General features: G+C 31.2%; 2 protein-coding genes across 3 annotated transcripts; one reads left to right on the top strand and one right to left on the bottom strand.

Moving 5' to 3' along the window:
- Positions 1–570: 570 nt before the first annotated feature.
- On the bottom strand, positions 571–10643 carry LOC139502241 (45 kDa calcium-binding protein-like). 2 transcript variants are annotated; one of them, XM_071291671.1, is made up of 6 exons: positions 10006–10643; positions 9200–9336; positions 8438–8605; positions 6347–6505; positions 5355–5530; positions 571–4906 (listed from the first exon to the last, which is right to left on the bottom strand). In XM_071291671.1, exons 1-6 carry the CDS (start codon positions 10275–10277, stop codon positions 4730–4732), a joined length of 1089 nt encoding a protein of 362 aa, XP_071147772.1. In that variant the 5' UTR covers positions 10278–10643; the 3' UTR covers positions 571–4729. The 2 variants fall into 2 exon arrangements, with proteins under 2 accessions (XP_071147772.1, XP_071147773.1); XM_071291672.1 differs by having other exon boundaries at positions 8486–8605; positions 10006–10640.
- A 186-nt stretch (positions 10644–10829) lies between these two features.
- Positions 10830–22613, top strand: LOC139502240 (cyclin-L1-like). The gene is made up of 11 exons (XM_071291670.1): positions 10830–11070; positions 12940–13014; positions 13377–13486; positions 13809–13929; positions 14249–14313; positions 18415–18514; positions 19055–19159; positions 19628–19748; positions 20512–20620; positions 21058–21108; positions 21468–22613. Exons 1-11 carry the CDS (start codon positions 10867–10869, stop codon positions 21853–21855), a joined length of 1449 nt encoding a protein of 482 aa, XP_071147771.1. The 5' UTR covers positions 10830–10866; the 3' UTR covers positions 21856–22613.
- The last annotated feature ends 2622 nt before the right edge of the window (positions 22614–25235 follow it).

Here is a 25235-nt window from a genome sequence, read left to right as displayed (position 1 = left end):
TTCTTTGTCCAGAATCAACTTAAATCTTTGTTATATACAATATACAATGTATATTCACTTTTTACTACCAACTGATAAATTAAAATAATCTTTACCATTCAGTGATAACAAGCAGTTTTTTTACATCTTAATATTTTATGATGTATTTAAATGAGTAGTTATTGTTGCAAACTCCATTAGAAATTTTAATTGAGATTAGTTTTGGAATAAGGGAAAGGGGGATGTGATTAAAAAAATTGGGTTCAATTTTTCTCATTTGAAATTTCATAAATAAAAAAGAAAATTTCTTCAAACATTTTTTTGAGAGGATTAATATTCAACAGCATAGTGAATTGCTCTAAGAGAAACAAAAATTTTAAGTTCATTAGAACACATTTATTCTGTGTCAGAAACCTATGCTGTGTCAACTATTTAATCACAATCCAAATTTAGAGCTGAATCCAGCTTGAATGTTGTGTCCATACTTGCCCTAACCGTTCAGGGTTCAACCTCTGCGGTCGTATAAAGCTACGCCCTGCGGAGCATCTGGTTTAATTTGTTCACCTATCTAGGAACAAAATCAAACAAACATAATAGTAAAGGATTTTATTGTAACAAAAATATTCAGTAACAAAATATTCATTTCTATGAACAAGAGATACAATACTGCATTAGAAATGTGCATCTAAAATTGAAACTACAAGAAAAAACACACTTTCATTAGCTACATGGCTGGCTGCCTCTATACGTACTGAAATTTTGTTTAAATAAATAAGTATTCTATTAGGTCAGTTTGGAAAATTTCAGAGATGAAACAGTATTTGAAAGTTCCAAAAAAATCTTAGCAATTTATTCCAAATGCCTTCCTATTAAGATAAAGTTTTTGCATCTCTCTGTGTGAGGTGTCTGATTTTTTTCTGCAGATATGTGCAATTTTGTGGGTTTAAAAAAATCCATTAGTTTTGTGGGATTAAATCAATCCATTAGTGTTTGTTTTTCTTGAACAGGTGAAGACAATTAAAAAAAAATAAACCCCACAAAAATACTGCCATAGAAACAATTCTATAAAAAAAGATAATTAAATTATAACCTCAGGTATCCCACAATATGGTATGAAAGCTGACATCTAGCTATACATAAGGTACACCTTTTCGTTGATATACATATATTTATATTGAACTGATAAAACACCTTTATAAGTTGACATCCCAACTATATCACACTAACAAAATATGAAAAATGCTAGCATCATATACACATAACAAACAAAAACAAATTCAAAGATACATTTTTTCTATGTGAAGGCCCTACGGCCAGATATATACGGTACTGTAAACCAACTTATTTTCACGGATACTTTATTTTGCATTTAGCCCTATCTAGTCCATTTCGCGGCTATTCGATTTCGATATTTTCTAATTTACTAGAGGTGTTTAGATAAGGTAAAATCCAAGTTATGCGGATTTGCGTAATTTAAATTCAATTCGTTTTTCTATTCGCGAAAATAAATTGCTCGAGAAATTAAGTTGGTTTACAGAATAAAACATGGAGTGATGATTTTTTGACAGCTGGAACATTACAGAGGCCCCTCATGGGGTGGGGGGTCCTAGTAATCACATAATCACCATTTTTTTGCCAATATAATCACAAATCATTAAATATTTGCTTATCTTTAGTAATCAAATAATCATAAACTAAAAATACAGTCCTAGGTAATCAAATAATCATGAAATATTTGGCTTAATAATCAAATAATCATTAAAAAAACGGCCAAGTAATCACATAATCAAAAACCCCATGAGGGCCCTCATTACAATGTTTAATGAAAATAAGTACCATAATTTATATGGCATATCAGCAACCAAGTAACTTCATCTTGAAAGTATTGTCATTCTTGAGTACCGGTAATGATAGCATTATTAATGAATACATTTCAAAACAAATGGGACTATATTTTGTATTTTAATAACATAAACAAATGTAACAAAAATAAACATTCAAGAGTTCCTATTTTGATAGATGCTATCCACTATAATACATTATATAAAAACATTATTACATAAATGTCACAATGCAACAGCCGAGAAATACATCTGTTGTCTATTATGCAAATTTTAACAAATCATACATGTACATGCATGTTTGAGCAAAGTTTGTCTCTCAAATCAATACATTTGTACCAAATAACACACACAAAAAAAGAACACAATTTTTTCAATACAAATATTTGTTCGGATATAACATACCAAAAGTTCTTAGATTCTCAATTTATTTTAAAAATAAATAGAAACAAAAAGGTGATTGTTTATTCTGCTATTGATCTATTATAGAAAGAGTTATTTGTAGACTACAAACAATTTAAGAATCGTTGGGTCAAAAACCATTGAAAATCTGAGAACCTATTGATTATTATTTTACAAGAACATAAATATTTCTATATAAATTACATTAATAACTCATTCTACACTCATGATATAAAACTGCACCTATTACAACTTAAAAAGAATACTGAAACACTAAATTTTAGTATTCTTGCACCGCGGATTCAATATTATTCGTTTGATACCAATTTTCGTGGATTTAGTGGGTATAAGTTAACCACAAATTTAAATGGTCGACGATTTACAAATTTTCTATTGATTTGTATGCAGACTTCGGCAAAACCATTAAAATATTCATGAAAATGCCAGTTTTCTTCTATCCAAGAAAATTGGTATGCATGAAAAACTACCGGTATATGAATCCACAGTATAGAATTGCAAGGGCAAAAGGAAGTAGAATCTTAGAACCAGTTGATTATTATTTAATAAGAACATAATTATTTATATATATAAATTACATTAATAACTCATTCTAAACTCAAGATAAACTGCACCAATTACAACATAAAAGAATAAAGAAAGACTTAATTGTACCATAAAGTAGAACATGTATATATTGTAGATCTAAAAAAAAATCTGCACGTAGAAAAAAAGTGTTGATATTGCAGCAGAAACAGTTTGGTGGACTGTAAGTTATTGAGGGTGTAATCTACTCAATGGTCAACTAAGAAAATAAATACTAGAAATGTGCAAAGAATGCTGCAAAAAGAGGAAGGTTTTTATTTTGATTCAAAAGTATAATTGATTTAAACAAAATAACAATTGCTCTATAACAAGCAATTCAACTAGAAAAATAACCCTCATAAAAACAATTTAACCTCCTCACACACAAACACACAGACACAAAAACAAATAGAAAAATCCAGTAAATATATAAATCAAATCACAGTGACCATTCAACTTCTATTAAAAAAAAAATGGAAGAAAGTATTTAACCAAATCCTATCATATATTTTATACAATAACTTAAAAGTGCAGTTAACTATTTCAGAGATTTTTTAAATTTTACTTTGAAAGTGATTATACAAAAAATAAAACTTGATCTCTATAAGAATACTTCTGAGGACAAAAGGAGTTAAAAAAAAGATTTCCTGAACGGGTAGGTAAAGGACGAAAGAAAAACAAGAAATGAAATAAAGTTAAGAAATGGCAAATGGAATGCATATTTGGAGGTAAATATAAAATTTTAGAATAATATAACCTTGAAGTATAACCCAAAGGTTATACTTCAGTATAACCCAAGGTTATACTTCATTCGACATGACATAGAATTTTAAAATTAAATCATCAAGATTAGTTGTAAGTGTACAATCAAAATTAAATCATCATGATTAGCTGTACATGTACAATCAAAATCAAATTATCATGATTAGTTGTACATGTACAATCAAAATTAAATCATCATGATTAGCTGTACATGTACAATCAAAATCAAATCATCATGATTAGTTGTACATATACAATCAAAATTAAATCATCCTGATTAGTTGTACATGTACAATCAAAATTAAACCATCATGATTAGTTGTACATGTACAATCAAAATTAAATCATCATGATTCGTTGTTCATGTACAATCAAAATTAAATCATCATGATTAGTTGTACATATACAATCAAAATTAAACCATCATGATTAGTTGTATGTGTACAATCAAAATTAATTCATCAAGATTAGTAGTACATGTACAATCAAAATTAAATCATCCTGATTAGTTGTACATGTACAATCAAAATTAAACCATCATGATAACTTGTATGTACAATTAAAATTTCAATTTAAGCTGACCTAATAATCAATAACACCATGAATTAAACCCACACATAATATATCATATACCACTCGAAGCTTTTTTCTAAGGTAAAAAATACAAAAATAGTCCTTAAACTAGATACTCAAATAATAACACAAAAGATCACAACTCAGATATTTTTTTTAGTTTTTGGGAAAAAAAATCACGTACCACAATTTGTTTTTGTTGACAAATGTAAAATCCCCAGTAGGCAATGCCATAATAACAAGAATAAATCTAAAGAAGCCAGATAAAAAGTGTTTCAACAATTGACATTTTCTAAAGTCAGACACTTAGTGTCGCCCGTCATCCTGGTCTTTTTTAATGTTAAGGGGTGCTCCTGAGAAAAAGAAATAAGAGGACCTATTTTTACACAAAGTTGGCTTAATATTTCTTTTTTTTCATTCTCTCTCTCTCTTTTTTTTTATAAAGAAGTACAGGACTAGGTGCTTCCCCATCTGAATCAAAACATGGTCGGGTTGTGGTCTCTTTGACACATTCCCCATTTCCATTCTCAATTTTATCATATCACAGAATGCTATTCTATGCAAGATTTATATCATTTTTTTATGTGATGCTAAAATTCGTCATGTAGACTTCTCTTCACGTTGACACATTTACTGTCTACAAAGATATCTTTATGTTTAAACATTTCATCCATAGAAACTTTTCCGTCTTTATTATCATCTAGCATTTGTAGAAGGTTTACAGCTTCTGCCTTAGATTGCTGTGGATTTCTGGGATCAACATAGTCCTATAAAACAACATATATTTGAAATTAAGGATGTTCGCTACTCTGTTTCAAATTAACAAACTTTTCGAAAGACAGAAAAAAATGAAGGGTCCGTGTGCAGGTTTTCAAGATATAAGCCATTGAGAATTTGGCAGGAAATAATTCTCTCTAGACTTTTCATATATTTAACATTGGCACCCCCCTTTTCTTTAAAAAAAATTATGAAAAATATAGCATTTTCAATAAATAGGCAGGACTTGTATACATTGCTTTACTTCCAATGACAATAATGAGTATAATGCACCTATCAATTGATAGCAGATGTCAATCTTCATTACAATGCTTGAGCAAAAATTTTTACAAACAAAGCAAGCAAGTCAACCAAACCTTTAACTTGCTAGCATTAGAATAACAGCTTTAAAGGAATACGCTTTTTCCACTCACTAAAATTATTTGTCCTATTTCTTACCTCTAACTCTTTCTGAGTAGCAACACCATTTTTATCACTATCTATAGCATTTACAAATTCCTTTTTCCTTTCGTCCTGATATCGATCATCCAGTTTCTTTTGTTCGTCGTCCTCCACGTCACCAGGTGGCAGGGCAACAAATTCGGTTAATGTAAGCTTACCATCATTATTGGTATCTAACAAAAAATATATATTATATAAAGATGAGGTAAATTTGTTTTTACTTTTAAACGATGACCATGAAAAGTACAAAAGTTCAAAGTGAAATAAAGTTCAATAACAAAATAATTATCCTTGTACATTTAACCTGTAGGTTTAAAAGGATCTTAAATATTTTTAAATTGTAGAGGATGTTATATCAAAAAGGCTTTCCAGTTACATGTGTCTTGGGTAAACAGAATGTAGTAAAACACCATGGTACAATTCTCTCAAAACTCTAGATCCATACAGATGTAACACTAAAAACTTTAAAATGTTTTACTTATTTTTTAAAGTTACCATCTTAAATTATGCATTTAAAAAAAAAAAATGAAAATATAAAATATATCACTGATCTTTCGAGCTCATATTCAAATTGTAAGGGTTTTCACAGTTAAAGCTTATTTCCTAATGCTTGTAAGTTGTAGAGTAAACCGTTATGGGCTTGCTTGCTTTGTTTGTATAAATGTTTACTCAAGCTTTGTAATTAAGATTGACATCTTCAAACAATATATATAGGCAAAGTTAAACCTGTATATAATATATATATTTAAATTTAATTCAACATTATCCCAATTATAACTGTACAATATACAAACAAAGCAAGCAAGCTAACCAAAGTCTTGCTCTACATGCAATAGGAAATTAGCTCTAAGTGAAAACAGAATATGCTCTGTGATTTACAGTAAAATTATATTTATTTCTGATATTTCTGATAGAAGAATACTGATCAAGGCAAACTTGCATTTCTTGTGGAAACCATTTGTTTTGCAAATAAGGAAAGGATAGATTACCTAGAGAATTCAAAATTGTCTCAATCATTTTTTTCATGGCAAGTCCACTTTGTTCTGGATGACGGAATGCTAAAAATTCTTCTTTGTTCAGTTTATTGTCCATTGGCATTTGTTCTACATCTGTCCACTTAAACTTGTACCGGACTAACTGGTCTCGGTCTGAAAGATAAATAATAAATATTGATCAATACATTTTAAAAACAAACATTGTAAACATTAATGTAAATTCAACAGTTTCATATGCGATTATGTCCTTTTGTCTTACCCAATTTATGTTTTTCATTTATATCTGTCTATAAATTTATACATTCAGTATGACTATGTTCACATGAATGTTTTAAAACTTCATATATAATACCTTATTTAAGGAGTTGATTCACCAAAGGTAAAATTACATGAAATCTAAGTTTGATTACCCTTGTGTTTGTTTTTTCATGTCATATTTGAACACATTTTGAATCCTAATTTCATGGACTGAGTTTAAATGTTAATTATGTGGACACAAAAATGTTGGACAACAATGTTGAAGTGTGTCTCACTTCCATGATAAAATTTTCAGGATTGACAAAAATGGAAGACCTTTTTGATCACCTTGTTTTTCTGTATTTACATATAACAGCTGATAAAAATTTCAAGATTCACACAAGAAACAAAGCAAACTAAACTGGTATGCATGAAGTACACCCAAATTGTTAGTGTTAATTCACTCCTCAATAATAAACTGTTAATAAATTTATGTCCAGCTTCAAATCTGTGTCCTTCCCTATAGTTACCTGTCCAAGACATGCCACATTATTGAAACTACTTTATTAAGAGGATTTAAATACAAAAACAGTCACAAATTTCAGGTTCATAGCACGACATAACTGAGAAAATGACCTAGATTTGAGGTTTGACAAAGGTTCACAGATCTGAATGTCATTACATTATGGGACACAAATTTGAGGTTTTGACAAAGGTTCACAGATCTGAATGTCATTACATTATGGGACACAAATTTGAGGTTTGACAAAGGTTCACACATCTGAATGTCATTACATTATGGGACACACATTTGAGGTTTGACAAAGGTTCACAGATTTGAATGTCATTACATTTATTATGGGACACACATTTGAGGTTTGACAAAGGTTCACAGATCTGAATGTCATTACATTATGGGACACAAATTTGAGGTTTGACAAAGGTTCACAGATCTGAATGTCATTACATTATGGGACACAAATTTGAGGTTTGACAAAGGTTCACAGATCTGAATGTCATTACATTATGGGACACAAATTTGAGGTTAGACAAAGGTTCACAGATCTGAATGTAATTACATTTATTATGGGACACAAATTTGAGGTTTGACAAAGGTTCACAGATCTGAATGTCATTACATTATGGGACACAAATTTGAGGTTTGACAAAGGTTCACAGATCTGAATGTCATTACATTATGGGACACAAATTTGAGGTTTGACAAAGGTTCACAGATCTGAATGTCATTACATTATGGGACACAAATTTGAGGTTTGACAAAGGTTCACAGATCTGAATGTCATTACATTATGGGACACAAATTTGAGGTTTGACAAAGGTTCACAGATTTGAATGTCATTACATTATGGAACACACATTTGAGGTTTGACAAAGGTTCACAGATCTGAATGTCATTACATTATGGGACACAAATTTGAGGTTTGACAAAGGTTCACAGATCTGAATGTCATTACATTATGGGACACAAATTTGAGGCTGTACATTGATTAGACTCTTAAAGATACTGGTATGTTAATTAAGAAAAAAGAAAGAGAGTAAGATTCTGTGGATATCGTTGGATACCAATTTTCGTGGATTTTGTTGGTACAGGAGAACCACAAATTTTTAAAATGTTCAACGAATTAAAAATTTCATAAAGGAATATAAACATGTATGCAGACTAAACCAAAACCATGAAATCAAATATACATGAAAAATCCAAGTGTTCCTCAATTCACGAAAATTGGTACCCACGAAAATAAATGTCTCCACCGTAGTGTCACTACATCCTGTAACAAGTATAGGCATGTGCATACGGATACTAAGTGATAGTACTGATACACTCACCACTTTCTCTTAACTTTAGATTCCCTTCCTTTATAGAGCTAGACTCACCAGTGTCCTTCATATCTAAAGCTTGATCTCCATAATCTTTCAGAAAGCTATCAATCTTATCAACATCATACTTTTTAGCCAGCAGGAAATGTTTGTAGTAATCCTTCCAGTCAACTAAACCTAGAAAAAAAAATTGTATGATAATTATATTAATGAATGGACAAGTATTACTGATTTGTTCTCTTCCAGAAAAGTTATGACAAAACAATTTGAGAACTTATAATATATTTTGAACATGCTTAGGTTTGTAGAAACTTATTGTAAACTGTTGATTTACATGTTTTTGTTAAATTTAAATGTGTGTTGGCATCATCTATTTAGACAGGTGGGCGTGGGGTGGGGTATTTAAATCTGAACACATTTCATACTAAATGAATCAAATGAATCAAATGAATTACACATGTGGTACTGTTCTTGTACTTTATAGTGCATTTTACAAAAAATTTAATGATGTGTGTACAGGGATTCAATAAATGTACATTTTTGTGCTTAAATAAACAAATTGAGGATAGCAATACATGTATGTTCAGTTTCTTTATTTTTTTGCATATACTTTCTTGAATAAGCTTTAAGTGTTGGCACATTTCGCTATACAATGGTTTATGAAATAAAATATTTAAAGTTGAAAAAAAAACAACACAATGGTTTATATTTTTAACAATATATATATGCATTATTTTTTTGCATGCTTATTGAGTAACTTTGACAATATACCATCGCCATCAGGATCCATGTGTGTAAATATGTGTGCATTTTCTTCTAAGGCTTCATCAAAATGTTGTCTTATCTTGTCCTGGATCCAGGATTCTATTTCAATAAGACTCATATGACTATCTGAATCTGTATCCACTCTGGTAAAAAAGAAAATAATTGTCTTATGAACAGCATGTACAGTACATGTATTTGTCAAAAAAAACAAGCTTACTTTATAACTATAAGAAGCAGAGAAAAAAACAACTTAACAAGAAATCGATAATGTGAGACAATTGTATGGAAAATATAATTGAATTATTCTTCTATGATATGCTCTTTAAACTTATTCTAATATACAATTTATTGAACAATCATCCCAGATCTATGGAAAGTTCTGTGAAATCTTAAATTCCAATTAAATTGAGAAACCGTTCAAAAGTGTTATTCATGATGTTATCAATAAGACTTTCAAATACTACTTGTACTCTGAGGGTAGGAACGCCGTCAGGCGTCAAACAGTCATTTTCGGCTACCGTTAGCATCAAATTGATTAAAATTTTATCATGATTCGTCAAAATATCCTTACCGTGAATCGTCAGAGGTCTCAAATAATTAATGTTGCTGTTCTTTTGGGGAAAAATTTAACATGATTCGTCAAAATCAATTTGATTGTTTTATCGTCTGTAAGAAAGTGCATATTTTATCGTTATGCACCAAAAATTATCGTTAACGTCATTTGGCAAGAAACTTTACCATTTTTTGTAATGAAGTCACCCCCATTACAACCTTCTACTATGGCTTAAATATATGTCCTTAATAAAACTTACTTGTTGAAGATATCTTTAAGTTTAGAATCTGCAATATCAACAGGGTCATCATCAATCTCTTCATGATTTCCAATGAAAGCCTCTTTATGGAAATCTTTGTTCAGCATTCCATCTTGTTCAAATCGTACTGCCTCTAAATGATCAGGTGGCTCAAGTTTATCGAGTGGTAAAGGTTGATCAGCATCCACCTCTTTCAATGGTATTTTTGGGCGACCATTTACCATGTGCACCAAAAATATCATTATGATTGTGCATAATTTCTTTCCTTTCATATTTCTTACTTATAATTTTGAGCAAATTTAAAATCTTTGACAAAAATATGTTCAATGACAATGCTTATTTTTCCTGTTCTTCAACTTCTTGTTACTGTTAGAGTAGATATTCTTTGCATTTAATTTCTCTTTTTCAAGTCGACAGTAAATGTGAGAAGTTTTTAATGCATTTTTGCATTAATTGTTAATAATGGTAAAGTTGTCTATGGGCACCCTTGCATATCTTCTGTTCAGTAATGTTGAATTAAAGCTTAAAGTTGAAGTGATGTGGCTGAAATTATTTGTTGTGTCCACAAAATGATTACAGCGACATCTATCGGTGAGAATCAACACAGTTTTTGTTGACGTCATCGCCCTATCACTGACAAAATATAGTATTGATGCGCATAGTATTTACGATATTTAAATAATATTTATGTCCATTAGATTGAAACTTCAGAAAACAATCATTCGAGGTAAATAGATAGAAAACGACTTTTAAATGCAATATAGAAAATCTCATAATGCAATTTTGAACATGATCATTATCGGATTATTTGGATTATGACCTCATTTTTATTAATGCGCATTCGAAGACAACACGTTCAAGATGGCGGAAGAGAAGCCAAATCCTCTCACGACCCGAGATTTTAGTAAAGTCATTCTCACACTAGAAGCTGTTCTAATTCCAGACGACAAACTCTCACCTACACCATCCCTCCAAGATGGTCTTGATTCAGATACAGAAATGGACTTGCGTATCCTAGGTTGTGAACTTATTCAGTCATCGGGAGTCCTTCTCAAACTTCCACAGGTTCGTCGCCATTTTGAACACTTATAAGACAAAGATTGTATCATTTATAGCTTTTACAGGACAAAAATAACTAGTCCGAAGTGGTTTATCTCGTTATTTTATGTATAAATCCCCATATTTAGATCTACCTCAAACGAATCCCTTTCAATCTTCGATCTGTTGGCTCGTATAATTTCCCTGAAAAAAAAACACCACACGAACAGTTGGGACGATACACTGACTTTTTTTCAAATCTTCACCCTCCTACTATACCTCTAGCCAATGAAGAAAAAGAACACACAACAATACACACAGTAAAACTCATAAAAAGAAGTTTTGACGTCAAAATAGGTATGCATACCTATAATTAATTTTCCTTTACAAATTCATCTTATGTCGTATGACATGATATTTGGGGGTTCTGATCCTGGATCCCGCTTTATGTTTTGTCAGATTCCCATATCCTGCTTACAAAATGTACAAAAGAAATTCTCATTTTTTTTTGTAATTTCCTGTGTTCCGCTCCTGATCCTGATCCTAAGGTCAATAATTGACACTACTGTTCTCTGTGTGCTATCTTCCTCCTCTTATGGTACACCGTTGCTCGAGGTAATATCTCGCGGTACTTTGGTATACTTGTTTAGGCGCAGGATCGGGAATCAGGGATTGCAAGTTCTTGGAATCTCCCTGATTTTGTAATATATTCCCCTACAATTTGCGATGTTGCTTCGTAGGTTTCTCTTTTTGGTGGTGCTAGTATTGACTGTATATTTGTTGGATCGATGTTAAGTAGTTCCATTTGTCTTCGCATGTCCTCTCTTTCTTGTTGGTATCTTGGGCAGTATAGCAGGAAGTGTTCTGATGTTTCTTCTTCTCCGCATTCACAATATGGCGTGAGGGATTGACCGATTTGGTTTCTGTATTTGTTTAGTCTGCTGTAGCCCGTTCTTATTTCTGACAATATTCTTCCTATTTGGTTGTTAGGCTTGTCTAGTTGTGCGTCCTTACCAACGATAGGAATTAGGTTGAAAAGCTGTCTTCCAGTTTCACTAATTGTCCATCTGCTTTGCCATTTGAGTTTTGTAGACATCTTGACTGCACATCTTACATCTGACATGGTTATGACATTATACTGATCATTTAGTGATGAGGCCTCTTTTGCAGCGTCTTTTGCCAACTGGTCCGCTATCTCGTTCCCGGCTATATTAGCATGGCCTGGGATCCAAGATAGGGTTGTTAGTATGCCGTGTCTTAAGAGCGTTCCCATGCATTCTTTGATATCAGTAATTGTGTCGATGTAGTTAGAAGATTTCCAGTTCAGAGTCAAGATGCCTACAGCAGTCTGGCTATCTGACAGTATTTTAAGCTCAGAAAACTGGTCCTTTATAGTCGTTATACAGTGCTCCAGGACCATTAGTATGGCTACTAGTTCAGCAAGAAGTATCGATCCTCTATTAGCTACTGGCCTCTTTAGACTTATGCCTTGGCTATTTCCAGAATATACTACTGCTCCTGCCCCACATGGTCCCGGGTTACCTTGACATGAACCATCAGTGAATGCCACTACTGTTGAGTCTGTGCTGTCTCCTAATAGGTCCGCTAGACATCACCGATTTTACAGCACTATAATTTGACCTTCATGTGTCATGCTTGCAAAAAAATTGGGAATCTAGCGTCACGCTTAGACCCCAATGAGACGCACAACATTCCTTTGTATATGTGTTCTATTTCGTTCTAAGTCATTTTGAATCTTGCTGTTTAATATTTTATGTTTCACCATTAAAAGGTCCAGTTGTAATTGATTTGACAGATTTGTATGTTGAATGACTTCTATTTCTATATTTTAAAAAGCAATATAATATTTCTTATGATTATATCTTTATAATTTAGGTTGCAATGGCTACTGGTCAAGTTTTATTCCAGAGATTCTACTACTCAAAATCTTTTGTCAAGCACAATATGGAGGTAAGTTTATTTGTATTTTGGGAAGCTTTCATCTTGAGACGTGAGGATGCTGTTGCTGTACATGTAGTTCTAAGATGGTTAACTCTGCTACAAAATTATAAAGTTTATTTGTTCTATGATGCTAAATGTTTTGCAGGTCACAATAGTAAACTGAGGTAGCAACATTGAATAAAAAAAAACTAGATGTATCTTGCAATTTAAAACAAAGCATAATAGAATTTGAGATCACTTGTGTTTGTTAACACCATTTTCAATACAACAACCTTTTGGTTAAAAATCTTGAGACGTCATGAAAGAGTTAATATGGAAACCATGATAGTTTTATGTTTGTTTTGTTTATTTTTATTTCCTATCTTTTGCAGGTACTTGCTATGGCATGTATAAACCTGGCAGCTAAAATAGAAGAATCTCCCAGAAGAATCAGAGATGTGATCAATGTTTTTCATCATGTCAAGCAGATGAGAAAGCAAAAGTATGTAGAATCTTGAAAAATGGTTATTCATGTCAGAATTTAATCTTTTGATATCCCATAAAAATGAATTTGTCAACATAAACCCATAATTTCAGACTTTCCTTTTAATAAGAATTGTATTCCTGCAGTCTGCACCAGATCTAATTCAACTGCTAGTCTGCAGACATATATTTGAATATTTTTTTATGTTTATAAACAAATATTGGCAAATATTTACTAGTCCAAATAAAATATAACTAGTCTGGGGCATAAACAGTTTAACAACTAGATAAAAACAAAGGAAGGAAATGATATAACAACGAATGCTATTATTTTCTTTCAGAGTTATTGTTCCTTTGATATTGGACCAAAATTACATCAATCTGAAGAATCAAGTTATCAAAGCGGAACGCCGTGTATTAAAAGAGCTAGGGTTCAGTGTCCATGTCAAACATCCACACAAGGTAAATATAAATTTATCATTCTTTATTCTGCAAAAATGTATCAATTATGCATTGGCAACAATAGTAAAACATTTGAAAATTTATTTTGAATTTGAACATTGTTGCCTTTGTCATAAAAATGAGTTTACTATGTTGTTGAACTAATCCTTTCATCTTTCAGAAAACAAAACATGAATCTTACACTAATAACTTACAACTTTCAGGCTAGACATCAAATCAGTTGCCGCGACATGGGAGGAAAATAGAATGGCCAAAATCAGGTTGTAGCCAATTGTAACATTTGACTCAATTATTGTATTGTCAAACTTTTATTTTTCAGGTGATTGTGGTCTACCTCCAAGTGTTGGAGTGTGAAAATAACCAAAAACTGGTGCAGTGTGCATGGTAGGTATCTTTATTAGAATTTCTAAGATTATCTAACAAACAGTTGTTGATGGTAGTGTCAGAAATATATAAAACAGACTACTGTTAACTCATTCTGCATGCATGCAATCTACTAAGTTATCACTGATTCTTATGAAGGATAATTTGATTTAAAACTATGGTTCTCTATACAAAAAGCATTCTTAATTTTTTTGAGGGGGTCTCTCTTCTTTTTTATTATTTAATTTTGTATAGTGAAGAAAAAAAACAAGACTTGCAGGTAATAACTTGAAGTTGAAAAAAAAAAATCATGTAGGTTGTAAGAAGTTTTGAAAATCTAATTAAACCTGCCCAACATTTAGAGCTCATAAATATTAAGAATCTTCTATATTTTATGTGTTTACTTGTTGGTTTGTCCATATGTCTATTGGTTCTGGTTTTGTCGTCGTCATTTCTGATTATAGTTTTATAGCAATTGCTTCTATATCTTTCTCTGGTTATATACTTTGTGTTTCCATTATGATTATGATGCAATGTTTCCAAAATAGACAAACTACTCATAACATATTAAAGTCATTGGCTTCTTCATCTAGTCAAACCAAGCTGTTAAGCTCCGTCCTTAGCTCTGAACAAGTCTGGCTGATTTTTTCGGACCAATTATGAACTTATAAAGGATGTTTGACTCCCTCTTTCCTTTCTGATTTGATTGGTTTATACATTATTTATCGTTTGGCACTACCATCAATCAACAAATATTTTACTCAAAAGATCTTTAAGTTGTTTGACGCTGATCTTGGCTAGTAAACATATCCATGCTCTTTTTCTGAAATTTTGTATGTCAACATGGTAAAAATTAGTAACAACAGGAAAAACATGGAATTTATACCTTATAATGTCCTTATTTTAATATTGTACATCCAAGTTGGTTTCACAGATCCTCATCAGAGAACATTTTATTGCTTACACATATAAGCATATTTCCCCCCCTCATTAAATTGCAGTTAAATATTTGAAAATTATAAATTCTTTTTTATTAAGGTTAATACTAAATACACGTATTCAAATATCTCCCTGAAAAAAATATGGACTAGGTTTATTAAACTTAAACTATACTGATTTGTTTATGGAAATATGAGAGAAAAAAATGCATAATTACGAACTACATGAATCACCGGCTTAGATGGTCCATAGCCCCAAAGAAATGTCCAGCAAAACAAAAAGTATCATTTTTGGTCCATTTAAAAATGGGAACACCAAAATTCAAATGATATAGAATATTCGGAACCTCACAAAGGGAGTTCATATTCAAATTTGGGTAAGTTATAAAATCTCTTTCTTGTAAGGCACATCATAATACTATCATCATGTTTAACAGTGTACATTGCTATATTATTTTTCATTCATTGTAAATTTTTGTAATTGTAAGTTGTCACGATGAAATTGTTAAGATTTTATATTTTCATTCAAGAATTTGGATTTTGGGAAGTTAACCTAAACTTAAATTAATCAACAGAAATTAATCCCATCTGATATGATATTAAATCCATTATTCCTTTAAGTAATGTGCTTTCCCATATCCATTTTCTTGGTTGAAAATTATAATCTATTCATCTGCTAAATATTATATTTGCAAATTTTGAATTGTAAGGACTTTCCATTTCTAATTCTGAATTTTGAAGACAAAAATGATATTGAGGTTAATTTAAATGTGTGAACAATTTGATCCTGTGGTCCTGTTTTCTTCTCAAATTTCTGCATTCTGTACGAAATCACTAAAATCTTTAAAACTAGCCAATTGTTTTGTTAAAAAAACATGTTTTCAAAATTAAGAATTAAAAATCGATTAGTCTTCATCAGGACTTCCGTGTGAAAATAGTGAACTTGTTTTCAGTTAAGATAGCAAGAAAGCAAATAGATTTTTGTGATTTTACTTTTTCTAAACATGTTACAATTGGTCCATTTATTTGGGACAATGGTTTTTGGTACGAAAAATAACAAGACCTGCCCCTACCAATGTATTTGTGGTAACTGCCCTGACAAAATTGTGTTCTCTACTGAAAATAAGCTCCACATTTTGACATGTTAGTCATGGATTTTCTAGAAGTTCAGAATAACATTGTACGGGAAATCATAGGTCATTCTGTGTTGTAGCCATTAGTGTTTCGCAAAATTTCATAAGACATCTCTGAATGGATAGAAAATTCCTTGCTGGTGTTAGTCTTTGTAAGTTCCAACATTTTCACTTGACCTTTGCAAGGCACATTTATTGAATGCTTTTCTGTTTATTATACACATTACAAAATAAAATATATTTTATTATCGTCTTTTTATTTTGTTTGTGTTGTAAAGAGCTTCATTTTGGGAATGAATGAAGCAAAAAGTGTGAAGAATTTTGTATTAATTCTATATTTTTCCTTTTTGCCTACCCCAGATTAGGTGGGTAAAGTCTGTGTCTTGAAATGATTGCACCATCCTCTGGAAACAGAACCCATCTGACTCAACAGCGATGAAACAACAAACAGCAGGAACCAGCAACATTGGGAACCAGTGACAAATATGGAGTAATGTTTTGAGAGTGTCTAAAGGTTTACCAGTACTAATGGGCACTCAATAAATTCATGTTTCAAATGAGTTGGTTTTAAAAAAAGAACTTGTTGCTTGTTTTGTTTGTTAATGAAAAGATTTGAAAACTTTGTAACTCAGATATAACGAATGAACAGTGAAAATGATAGAAAAAAAATGTAGCAAAATAAACAGTTTAATAAAGTAGACTGCATGAACTTGGAAAGAAAATTATGTAAAAAAAGATAAGTTGACTTGTTCAAGTATTTTGATGAGGTTCTGAACTTGCTAACTATATAAGATTGTTTTACAGCAGTGAATTCTGGGAAGGAAAGTTTGGAATGACAATGCAATAAACAACGAACAATTTAACACTGGAGGCAGAAGAGGCGTTTGAATTCGTTAGATTGAAAGGACAGAGGAATATGTTGTGCATTTTTATGTTTTATATAATTATCATTTAATTTTCAAATTTCCAGTGCAGTTCAAATAGCTGGATCCAGTGTCAAAATGGTTGGTATATAAATAGTTGTGGAAATATTTAGCCTTCCATTATGTTGTTTTCTGTATTGTTTAAGATTCATAAACTATACATACATATATATCAAGTAATTCCTTACCAGATTGGTGTTTTCATAAGACAGTTTAACAATATTCATTTTTTTGTGTTTTTTTTTTCACCATTTATATCTATAAAATAAGATCTTGTCTATACATTGAAGTAATATTTTACATTTTTGTTGAATCTTTTTATAATACATGCTTTATAACTATAAACTGACATTATTTGACCAAAAGGTAAAGATTTGAATTATAAACTTTGTTTTGAGATGAATGAAATGTTAGGAAACTCTTTAAATAACGTATATGCAGTAAAATATTTGTTCATATACAGAAATTATACATGTATATATACAAAATCTTGTTTTATAATGGTACTTCGTTTGATAAATATGTATGTATGTGAAACTAGATTTAAATTGTATGTATGTTTGCTATAACTTGAATGTCTCAGTTCAAATTTTCACTTCCTTACAAGCAAAATCCAACATAAACTGCTGGTTTACAAATCTCACATTTATAACCAGTACTGTTTTTGGTGGATGGGAGAGAGACGAACAGAACTTGTTTGCATTGAAAACAAAAACCATGAACACTTAAAACATAGTGCCATTAGTGGATTCAAACGATGCTACAGATGTGGACAAATGGATATCTTGGAATTACATCATATTTGTAGCTGTTATATTCAACACAACCAGGAACCCGAACTATGACATAAACAGTAATGAAAACTTTCAGTGATCTTTGTGGATAATATTTCGTGGAATAACAAGGATTAAAACTGTCCGGAAAAAATATGATCTTGCATTAACATTGAATTGATTATTGACCGTTTATAAAATTATTTTGTATGTTTTTAAAACTGATGTATATTAATTTTGACCATGATGATAGTTAATGATATACCTTACAATTTTACCATATTAATATTCGAATGAATATCTGATGAAAAGTAAAGATTTCATATATATTTATGATTTTGTCTTTTCTTTACAGGAACTACATGAACGATAGTTTTAGGACAAATGTTTTTGTTAGATTCCTTCCAGAAACTATAGCTTGTGCCTGTATATACTTAGCTGCTAGACAATTACAGGTAAGATTTATAAAAGCAGAATAAAATCTCTCAATCAATTAGTAATACATACTTTTACATGAATATATTGAGATTTTAGGTGAACATCAAGTAGACAACAACCCCCCCAAAAAAAAATAATCAAAAGACAACTTGGGAACATCATAGTCTTCCAACAAAAGACCTATTCTAAATAATATGTCAAACTTTAGATCCTGTGTTTAGAAGTTATGATAAAAATTAACTGAAACCATTATTACCGAATTCACTAAATATTGAAAAAATTAAGATTTAACACAGACATCATGCACATAAAATTTGGCTAGTTAAATTTTGTTGAGATCTCATACATGTCAACAAGAAGTTTAAAAAAATTAAAAAAAAGAAAGTCATATAAAAACCACACAGGGAAAGCATTGCACTCTAAATTATAGTATCATATATAACATTAACAAAAATGAATTAAAACTTATACTGAACAAAGGTTTGCTTGCAGTTAGCTTGAAGTAATTAACCATGTGTTATGAAATGTCATCCTAAATGTTTTCATTTGTATTACAGATTGCTCTGCCAGATAGACCGTCATGGTATTCCATATTTAATGTACGAGAAGATGACATTCAAGAAATATGTCTGACAATACTACGTCTGTATGCTCGTCAAAGAGTAAGTATTTTGTCTAATATATAAACAGATAAGATAAAGATTATAACAAGATAATGGTTTACACAGACAAAATTGTCTCTCTTTCTGCAATGTTAACGTATTATATGCTTTATGTTTCACTGATATATAAAGAATTCTTTTTCATTAAACAATAATTGGGAAAGTCAATCTCCATTTTCCTTCATACAGGTATTAAGAAATGAGCATATTAAATTATCCATCATGAATTTTTAAAGCAGGCCTCTGTCATATACTGTTAAATGAAGAAATTATTGAGTGCTTTTATTGCGGTTTTGTCATTTTAGACTAAAATGTAATTGTTATCTTTGCGATATTGAGAAAAATCCTGATTAATTCACATACGAATTTCAAAATGTGCATTTAAATGATGGTTATTATAATCTTGTCACATTTTTGCAATAATTTCTGAATTTATAGTATAATATATTGCATGTATCAATTTTGTAGCCAAATGTAGAAGAACTTGGAGCCAAAGTTATGGAAGCCAAGAGGATCCAGATGGAAAACAAGAAGAAATCAAAAGGAATGGCATCAGACTATGGAACACCAAACTCAACATCTAGAGCAAGTAAGTATACTTTAAGATATCAACAACAAAAAAACGGGGCCTCAGTGGCTGCATGGTCTAGGTAGCAACAACTGCAATCACTAGCTAGTCAACACTGAGGATGTGAGTTCGAACCAAGCTCATGTGGGTGCACTGGACTCTAATCTTTATTGACAAGGATTGTAAGTTTTCCTATCGAAGGTCTGTGGTTTTCTAAGGGCACTCCAGCTTCCTCTACCAATAATAACTGGCCGCCACAAATCAGCATAAATGAGGTGCTTGAGAGTGACGTTAAAACACCAAAAATCAATGCAATTGCAAAATTAAAGACAACCAAAAATGGTTTCAGGCCAATTATAATCTAGGGGATCTGTTGATTAAATAAATCATGAAATTGCCTCAAATTGATAATTGCAGTATTTAGAAAACTAACCAGGGAAAAGTATGGACAAACAAATGTATTTGTAAGGCATATACATTGTTGTTGTTAGGAGGGCAATATTTATGATGTTGGTTACAAAAATTAGATTGTGGATAACTCATTCAATTTGAAATGGAAATTTTGAAAAATCCAAATAATGCGTTATGAGGTATATAAAGAAAATATGTGACTTTTTCTGGATCAGTTATTGGAAAGTTGTAGATTTAAACCTTAATTTTGGTTTATGACTTCAAATTGGCACTTCATGTACAAACAACATTTAAAAAAATGCTTTGCAAACTGAAATATTTTTATTATGAATATTTCCCTTTCTGTAGAAACTAATGTTATGTTCTGTTATAGATTCACCAAAGAATGTTAGTCCAAACCCCACGTTACTTGGGAGCATCAAACAGTTGAAGTTAAAGAAAGAAAAAGATGATAATACAAGGAAACCTGATGGAGGCCTTATGTAAGTATAACTACCTAATAGTCCCAAAACATCGTCATTTTATTTTCAGGAACTAGTGACAATTGTTCAATAAAGCTATTCAAAGTTGCAATTAAAATATGTGTCTCATCCTTTTGTTTATTTTCTGAACAATTGATATGTTTAAACTATTTAAAATCAGGTCATCCTAGTCAGTATATATCAAGCCAAACAACAACAAAAAAATCATTAAAAAAATTAAAGATGACAATTGAAATGAAAACGTATGAAGTTTGATTGATAGCTAGTTAAGATTGTGAAGTTAATAGAGCTTATACCTGCAGTAAGTGGGGACAATTTACTTTTTAATATGCGATTTTTGGTCGATTCTCAATTGTCAAGAAAGTGAAGGAGTACAAAATAATAAAAAATCGCAAGTATGAACTGGTTTAGTATTGATTTTATATTTCTTCTTTCAGTAAAAATGGCAGCAAAAGAAGAAGAAGTCATTCCTTTTCACCAGATAAGAGGTAATTATATGATTATGATATTTAGTGATATTTTTAGTTTAATTTCTGTGACCACTGAAATTTCTTGCATATTTATATAATTAGATATACCTGCATGAAACACAGCTGATTTCCACGCTGTGTTTGCTGATTGTATTCTCAATAAATATGAAGGGAGGAATCTAAAAAAAAATTCTGATGATGTTTGGTGACCTGCCACTGCAGATGTTAGATTAATCATTTAATAATGACAAATAGTCTCAGTCTTGCTTGTGAAAATACTTAGTTTTCTCTTGTGTTTCTGAATTTATATAATTGCTGAACCTTACTAAGGAATAGCCTAGTCTTCAGATTATTTAACCAAACTTATTATTTTTTAGGTCATCTGGTAGTAGCCTTAGTCCACCCAGGAGTCTAATTTCTAAAAAGAAGAAGCATAAAGACATTGATTCTCGTAGAATCAAGAAGGAAAATGCTGATTATTACAAAGGTTCAAAACTCTCTCACAAACGAAAGAAACAAGTGTCTAGGTCATTTAGTAGATCAATGAGTAGGTCACCAGATAGACAGTATAATAAATCTAGTCATAATAAGAAATATTACAAAGACAAGTACGATCACAAAGACCGTTACAATGACTATAAAGACAGGAATGATTACAAGGACAAAGAGCGTTATGAGTACTCACCTGAATATAGGTATGTCAAACGACATCGGAATGGTCACCGCAGCTCTTCTCCTGAACGATACGATAGATACCGTCGATAATTATTCTTTCTCAAATCTGTGATACTGGTGCAAAATTGTATAACATTGAACTATGTCTTTCTAATGTGGAATTTAATTTTTACTGTTTATTTGTAAGAATCAATTAAAATCATTGTGAAGATTGATATTAAAGTGCTGTAGATATTTATTTTAATATGTACATTGACAATTATTTTACGTTGATAAGGATCAATACTTGTGTGCAAAAGAGCATTGTGTGATACTGAAAAGCTGTGTGTGTGTGTGAAAGAGTTGAGACTGCAAGGGGATAGTGCTGTATTTGTTATGGTTGTTTCAAAGTGTATAAATGTTCTGGTCTAAGTTGTGGCTGATTAAAGCGAATGATATTTATCCCCATGAGAAATTTGTGTTTAAAAGTTGTTCCGAGTTAAACACATTTATTAGTACTTAAAAAGAAAACAAAAATGAGAATAAAAACTATTATTAGTTCCAGAAGCAGATAAAAATGGTATTGAGAGAAAATTCCTAAGATAGAAAAAAGAATTATATACTTCAGATTCAAATTTCCTTTGTAATCTTCATTAATTTTCTATTTCAAGTTTTGTGAATACTTTTTATGGCTGATTCTGTTTTGTTTTCTGCATATGATTAATAGTTTGCAAAAATGTGTTCTAACATCTTTTATGTACAATTATTTGGGTATTATTACTTCAATCTCAGGGTATCATACCACATTATTCTGTAATTATGAAGATCTGAATCATGATAAAAAATTAAAAATAAATATTGAAATAATATATGTTGGTCATTTTTTTTTAGCAAAATTGCACCTCTATTTATTTGTTGGTCTAGCACTGAAAATGGAAAAAAAACACTTTTCTACCAAAGGGTGTAGACTAATTAAATTATATGCATTGCTGCAGCTTTGAAGGCCATTTATAGTATATTCAAACAACATCTAAGTAGGTGTTTTAAATTACTGCCTTGGGATAGTATGGTTAAAAGAGATGTCACTGGACATTAAATCATTGGTTGATGTCGTGTTGTCCAAATTTAATAGCATTTAAAAGAACTAGTGAAAATATATTGTTAATTAATTGAAATTTATTGACTGACCATTAATGTAATAGACCAGCCATCTCCAACTGAGTTTGACAGTTAGTTCTAATGTTTTGCTATTTCACCACTGTCATGCTAAGGAGCAGGTAGCAAGTTGAGTGCTCATAAACTTGTTTAATCTGTCAAATTCTATATGTTCCTGTCCTAAGTCAGGAGCCTGTAAATCATTGATTACTGTTTGTTATATTTGTTAGCCCCTGCAATGAGTCTGGCTTTAGGTTGCACTTTGTAAATACAGCTGTTTCTCAAAACACGCCTCTTTTGGGGAGTAATTGAATATTCATAGAAAATTGATTTTGTTTACATACTGGTTCCCAGTTATGCTTTCTGTGTTCCATATCGCAGAGACAGAACTTGGGAATGTTACCAGTAAATAAACATGTGCATATTGTTTACATTGAAATCTGTGGTAACCTTTCATTTGAGGTAGGGGTCGTTAAGAAAATTAGTGTAAGTTTAAACTGAGAAGTTCAGGGCATATAAACATTGAAAATATGCCGCACAGCCCTATATTTTGACCTTTGAAAAAAATTGTGGTGCATATGAACTTTCAATTCTAGGATAAGATTTTTTTCAAAACTTCATAGTAAAAGTGGTACAGTTTTAGCCGTAAAAGGAGTTCCTATGGGAAATTGCATTGTCAATATTTACAGAAATGCAACCTATAAGGACAGTTTTAAAATGTGTCCACTATTTAGCTTTGTATGTCCATTATCCTTGATCCATTTTCAAACTGGTATTTATTCATGTGAATTTCTCACAAATAAGTTACAGGATAGTTATATTTGGACTTTTTGATCCTTGGATGGTCTACAAGGCTTTCAGAAAGGCTTCACCTGAACTCTACCTCATTATACCCAAAGCAACGGTTTGCGGAGGGTATAATGTTTTTGACCTGTCCGTCAGTCCTGTTTCTTGTCATCGCAACTCCTCTCAAACCACAACAGAATTTCACGAAACCTTTTCAGATAATAAGGAAATACTATGTAGTTGTGCATATCTACGGGAAATTGTGATTCAATTTTTTTTTCTAGGAGTTACGCCCCTTTGAACTTATTTACTTTCATGTACTACTGCAACAGTTTGTCATCGCAACTCCTCTCAAACCACACTACAGAATTTGACGAAACCTTTTCAGAAAATAAGGACATACTATGTAGTTGTGCATATCGACGGGAAATTGCGATTCAATTTTTTTTCTAGGAGTTACACCCCTTTGAACTTGTTTACTTTAATGTACTACTGCAACAGTTTGTCATCACAACTCCTCTGAAACTACACAACAGAATTTCATGAAACCTTTTAAGATAATAAGGACAGACTATGTAGATGTGCATATCAACAGGAAATTGCGATTCAATTTTTTTTCTAGGTGTTGCGCCCCTTTGAACTTATTTGTTTCAATGTACTTCTGGTTTACTTTTTAAATTGTTATTTGTATGGAGAGTTGTCTCATTGGCACTCACACCACATCTTCCTATATCTACTTCTGCAACAGTTTGTCATCTCAACTCCTCTCAAACCTCACAACAGAATTTCATGAAATTTTGAAGATAATAAGAACATACTATGTAGATGTGCATATTGGCAGGAAATTATTATTCAATATTTTTTCTTACACTTATTTAATTTCTCCAATGACGATGTGAGGACGTGGGGTATGTGAGCGTGCTCACTAAGGTTCTTCAATTGAATTATTGGTCTAGGATTAATCTATTTGTAAAGGTCAGTTTCATAGATCCTATATTTGATGTAAGGACTGATTGTGAAGTGTACATGACTACATGTCTGTGTGGCATGTATTATCTAACATTGACTTCAATTCTAAATGTTATGGTTCAATGGACAAGGTCTGGTTCTGCCGAAAAGTAATACTGATGTCTCACATACTGTGACTTTTGTCGCAGGCGAGACCAACATAAACTATTTGTTACATGGAAGGAATTTAATAAGTTAAGGTGTACTTGTCTGTCAGTCAGGTATTATCTGACAATGAACTCATTTTCATGGTTCATATGTCAATGTTAATAGGTTTTCTTGGTTAGGTCTCTTTGAATACACATTATGTTTTACATTTTTGGTGTGTACCAATGATTGTTTAAAGTTGTTCATATCTGACTGGCAGGGTTCATCAGACATTGATAATGTTAAGGTTTGTGATAATTGTAGTAAACCCTTTTATCTTAAAGACCTTAAACATAAAATAAATCATTATGAGTAAAGCAGGCAAGAAATTGCAGCATTTTCACTCTTGTTTGTCATAACAAGAAAGTTTATTTTTTAGTTTAAATTGTTTTAAA

This window comes from Mytilus edulis, chromosome 13 (assembly GCF_963676685.1).
Source record: "Mytilus edulis chromosome 13, xbMytEdul2.2, whole genome shotgun sequence".
Lineage (NCBI taxonomy): Eukaryota > Metazoa > Mollusca > Bivalvia > Mytilida > Mytilidae > Mytilus > Mytilus edulis.
The sequence above is the reverse complement of the archived record's forward strand: the minus strand, read 5'-3'. Positions and strand labels throughout refer to the sequence as shown.

Coding starts and splice junctions, on each gene's coding strand:
- LOC139502241 (XM_071291671.1), bottom strand. CDS start 10,277: ATGAAAGGAAAGAAATTATGCACAATCATAATGATATTTTTGGTGCAC. Junction 6,506..8,437: donor TCTAAAGTTAAGAGAAAGTG/GTGAGTGTATCA, acceptor TTTATCTTTCAG/ACCGAGACCAGTTAGTCCGG. Junction 4,907..5,354: donor CTACTCAGAAAGAGTTAGAG/GTAAGAAATAGG, acceptor GTTGTTTTATAG/GACTATGTTGATCCCAGAAA.
- LOC139502240 (XM_071291670.1), top strand. CDS start 10,867: ATGGCGGAAGAGAAGCCAAATCCTCTCACGACCCGAGATTTTAGTAAA. Junction 13,487..13,808: donor AAGCAGATGAGAAAGCAAAA/GTATGTAGAATC, acceptor ATTTTCTTTCAG/AGTTATTGTTCCTTTGATAT. Junction 19,160..19,627: donor GTCTGTATGCTCGTCAAAGA/GTAAGTATTTTG, acceptor TCAATTTTGTAG/CCAAATGTAGAAGAACTTGG.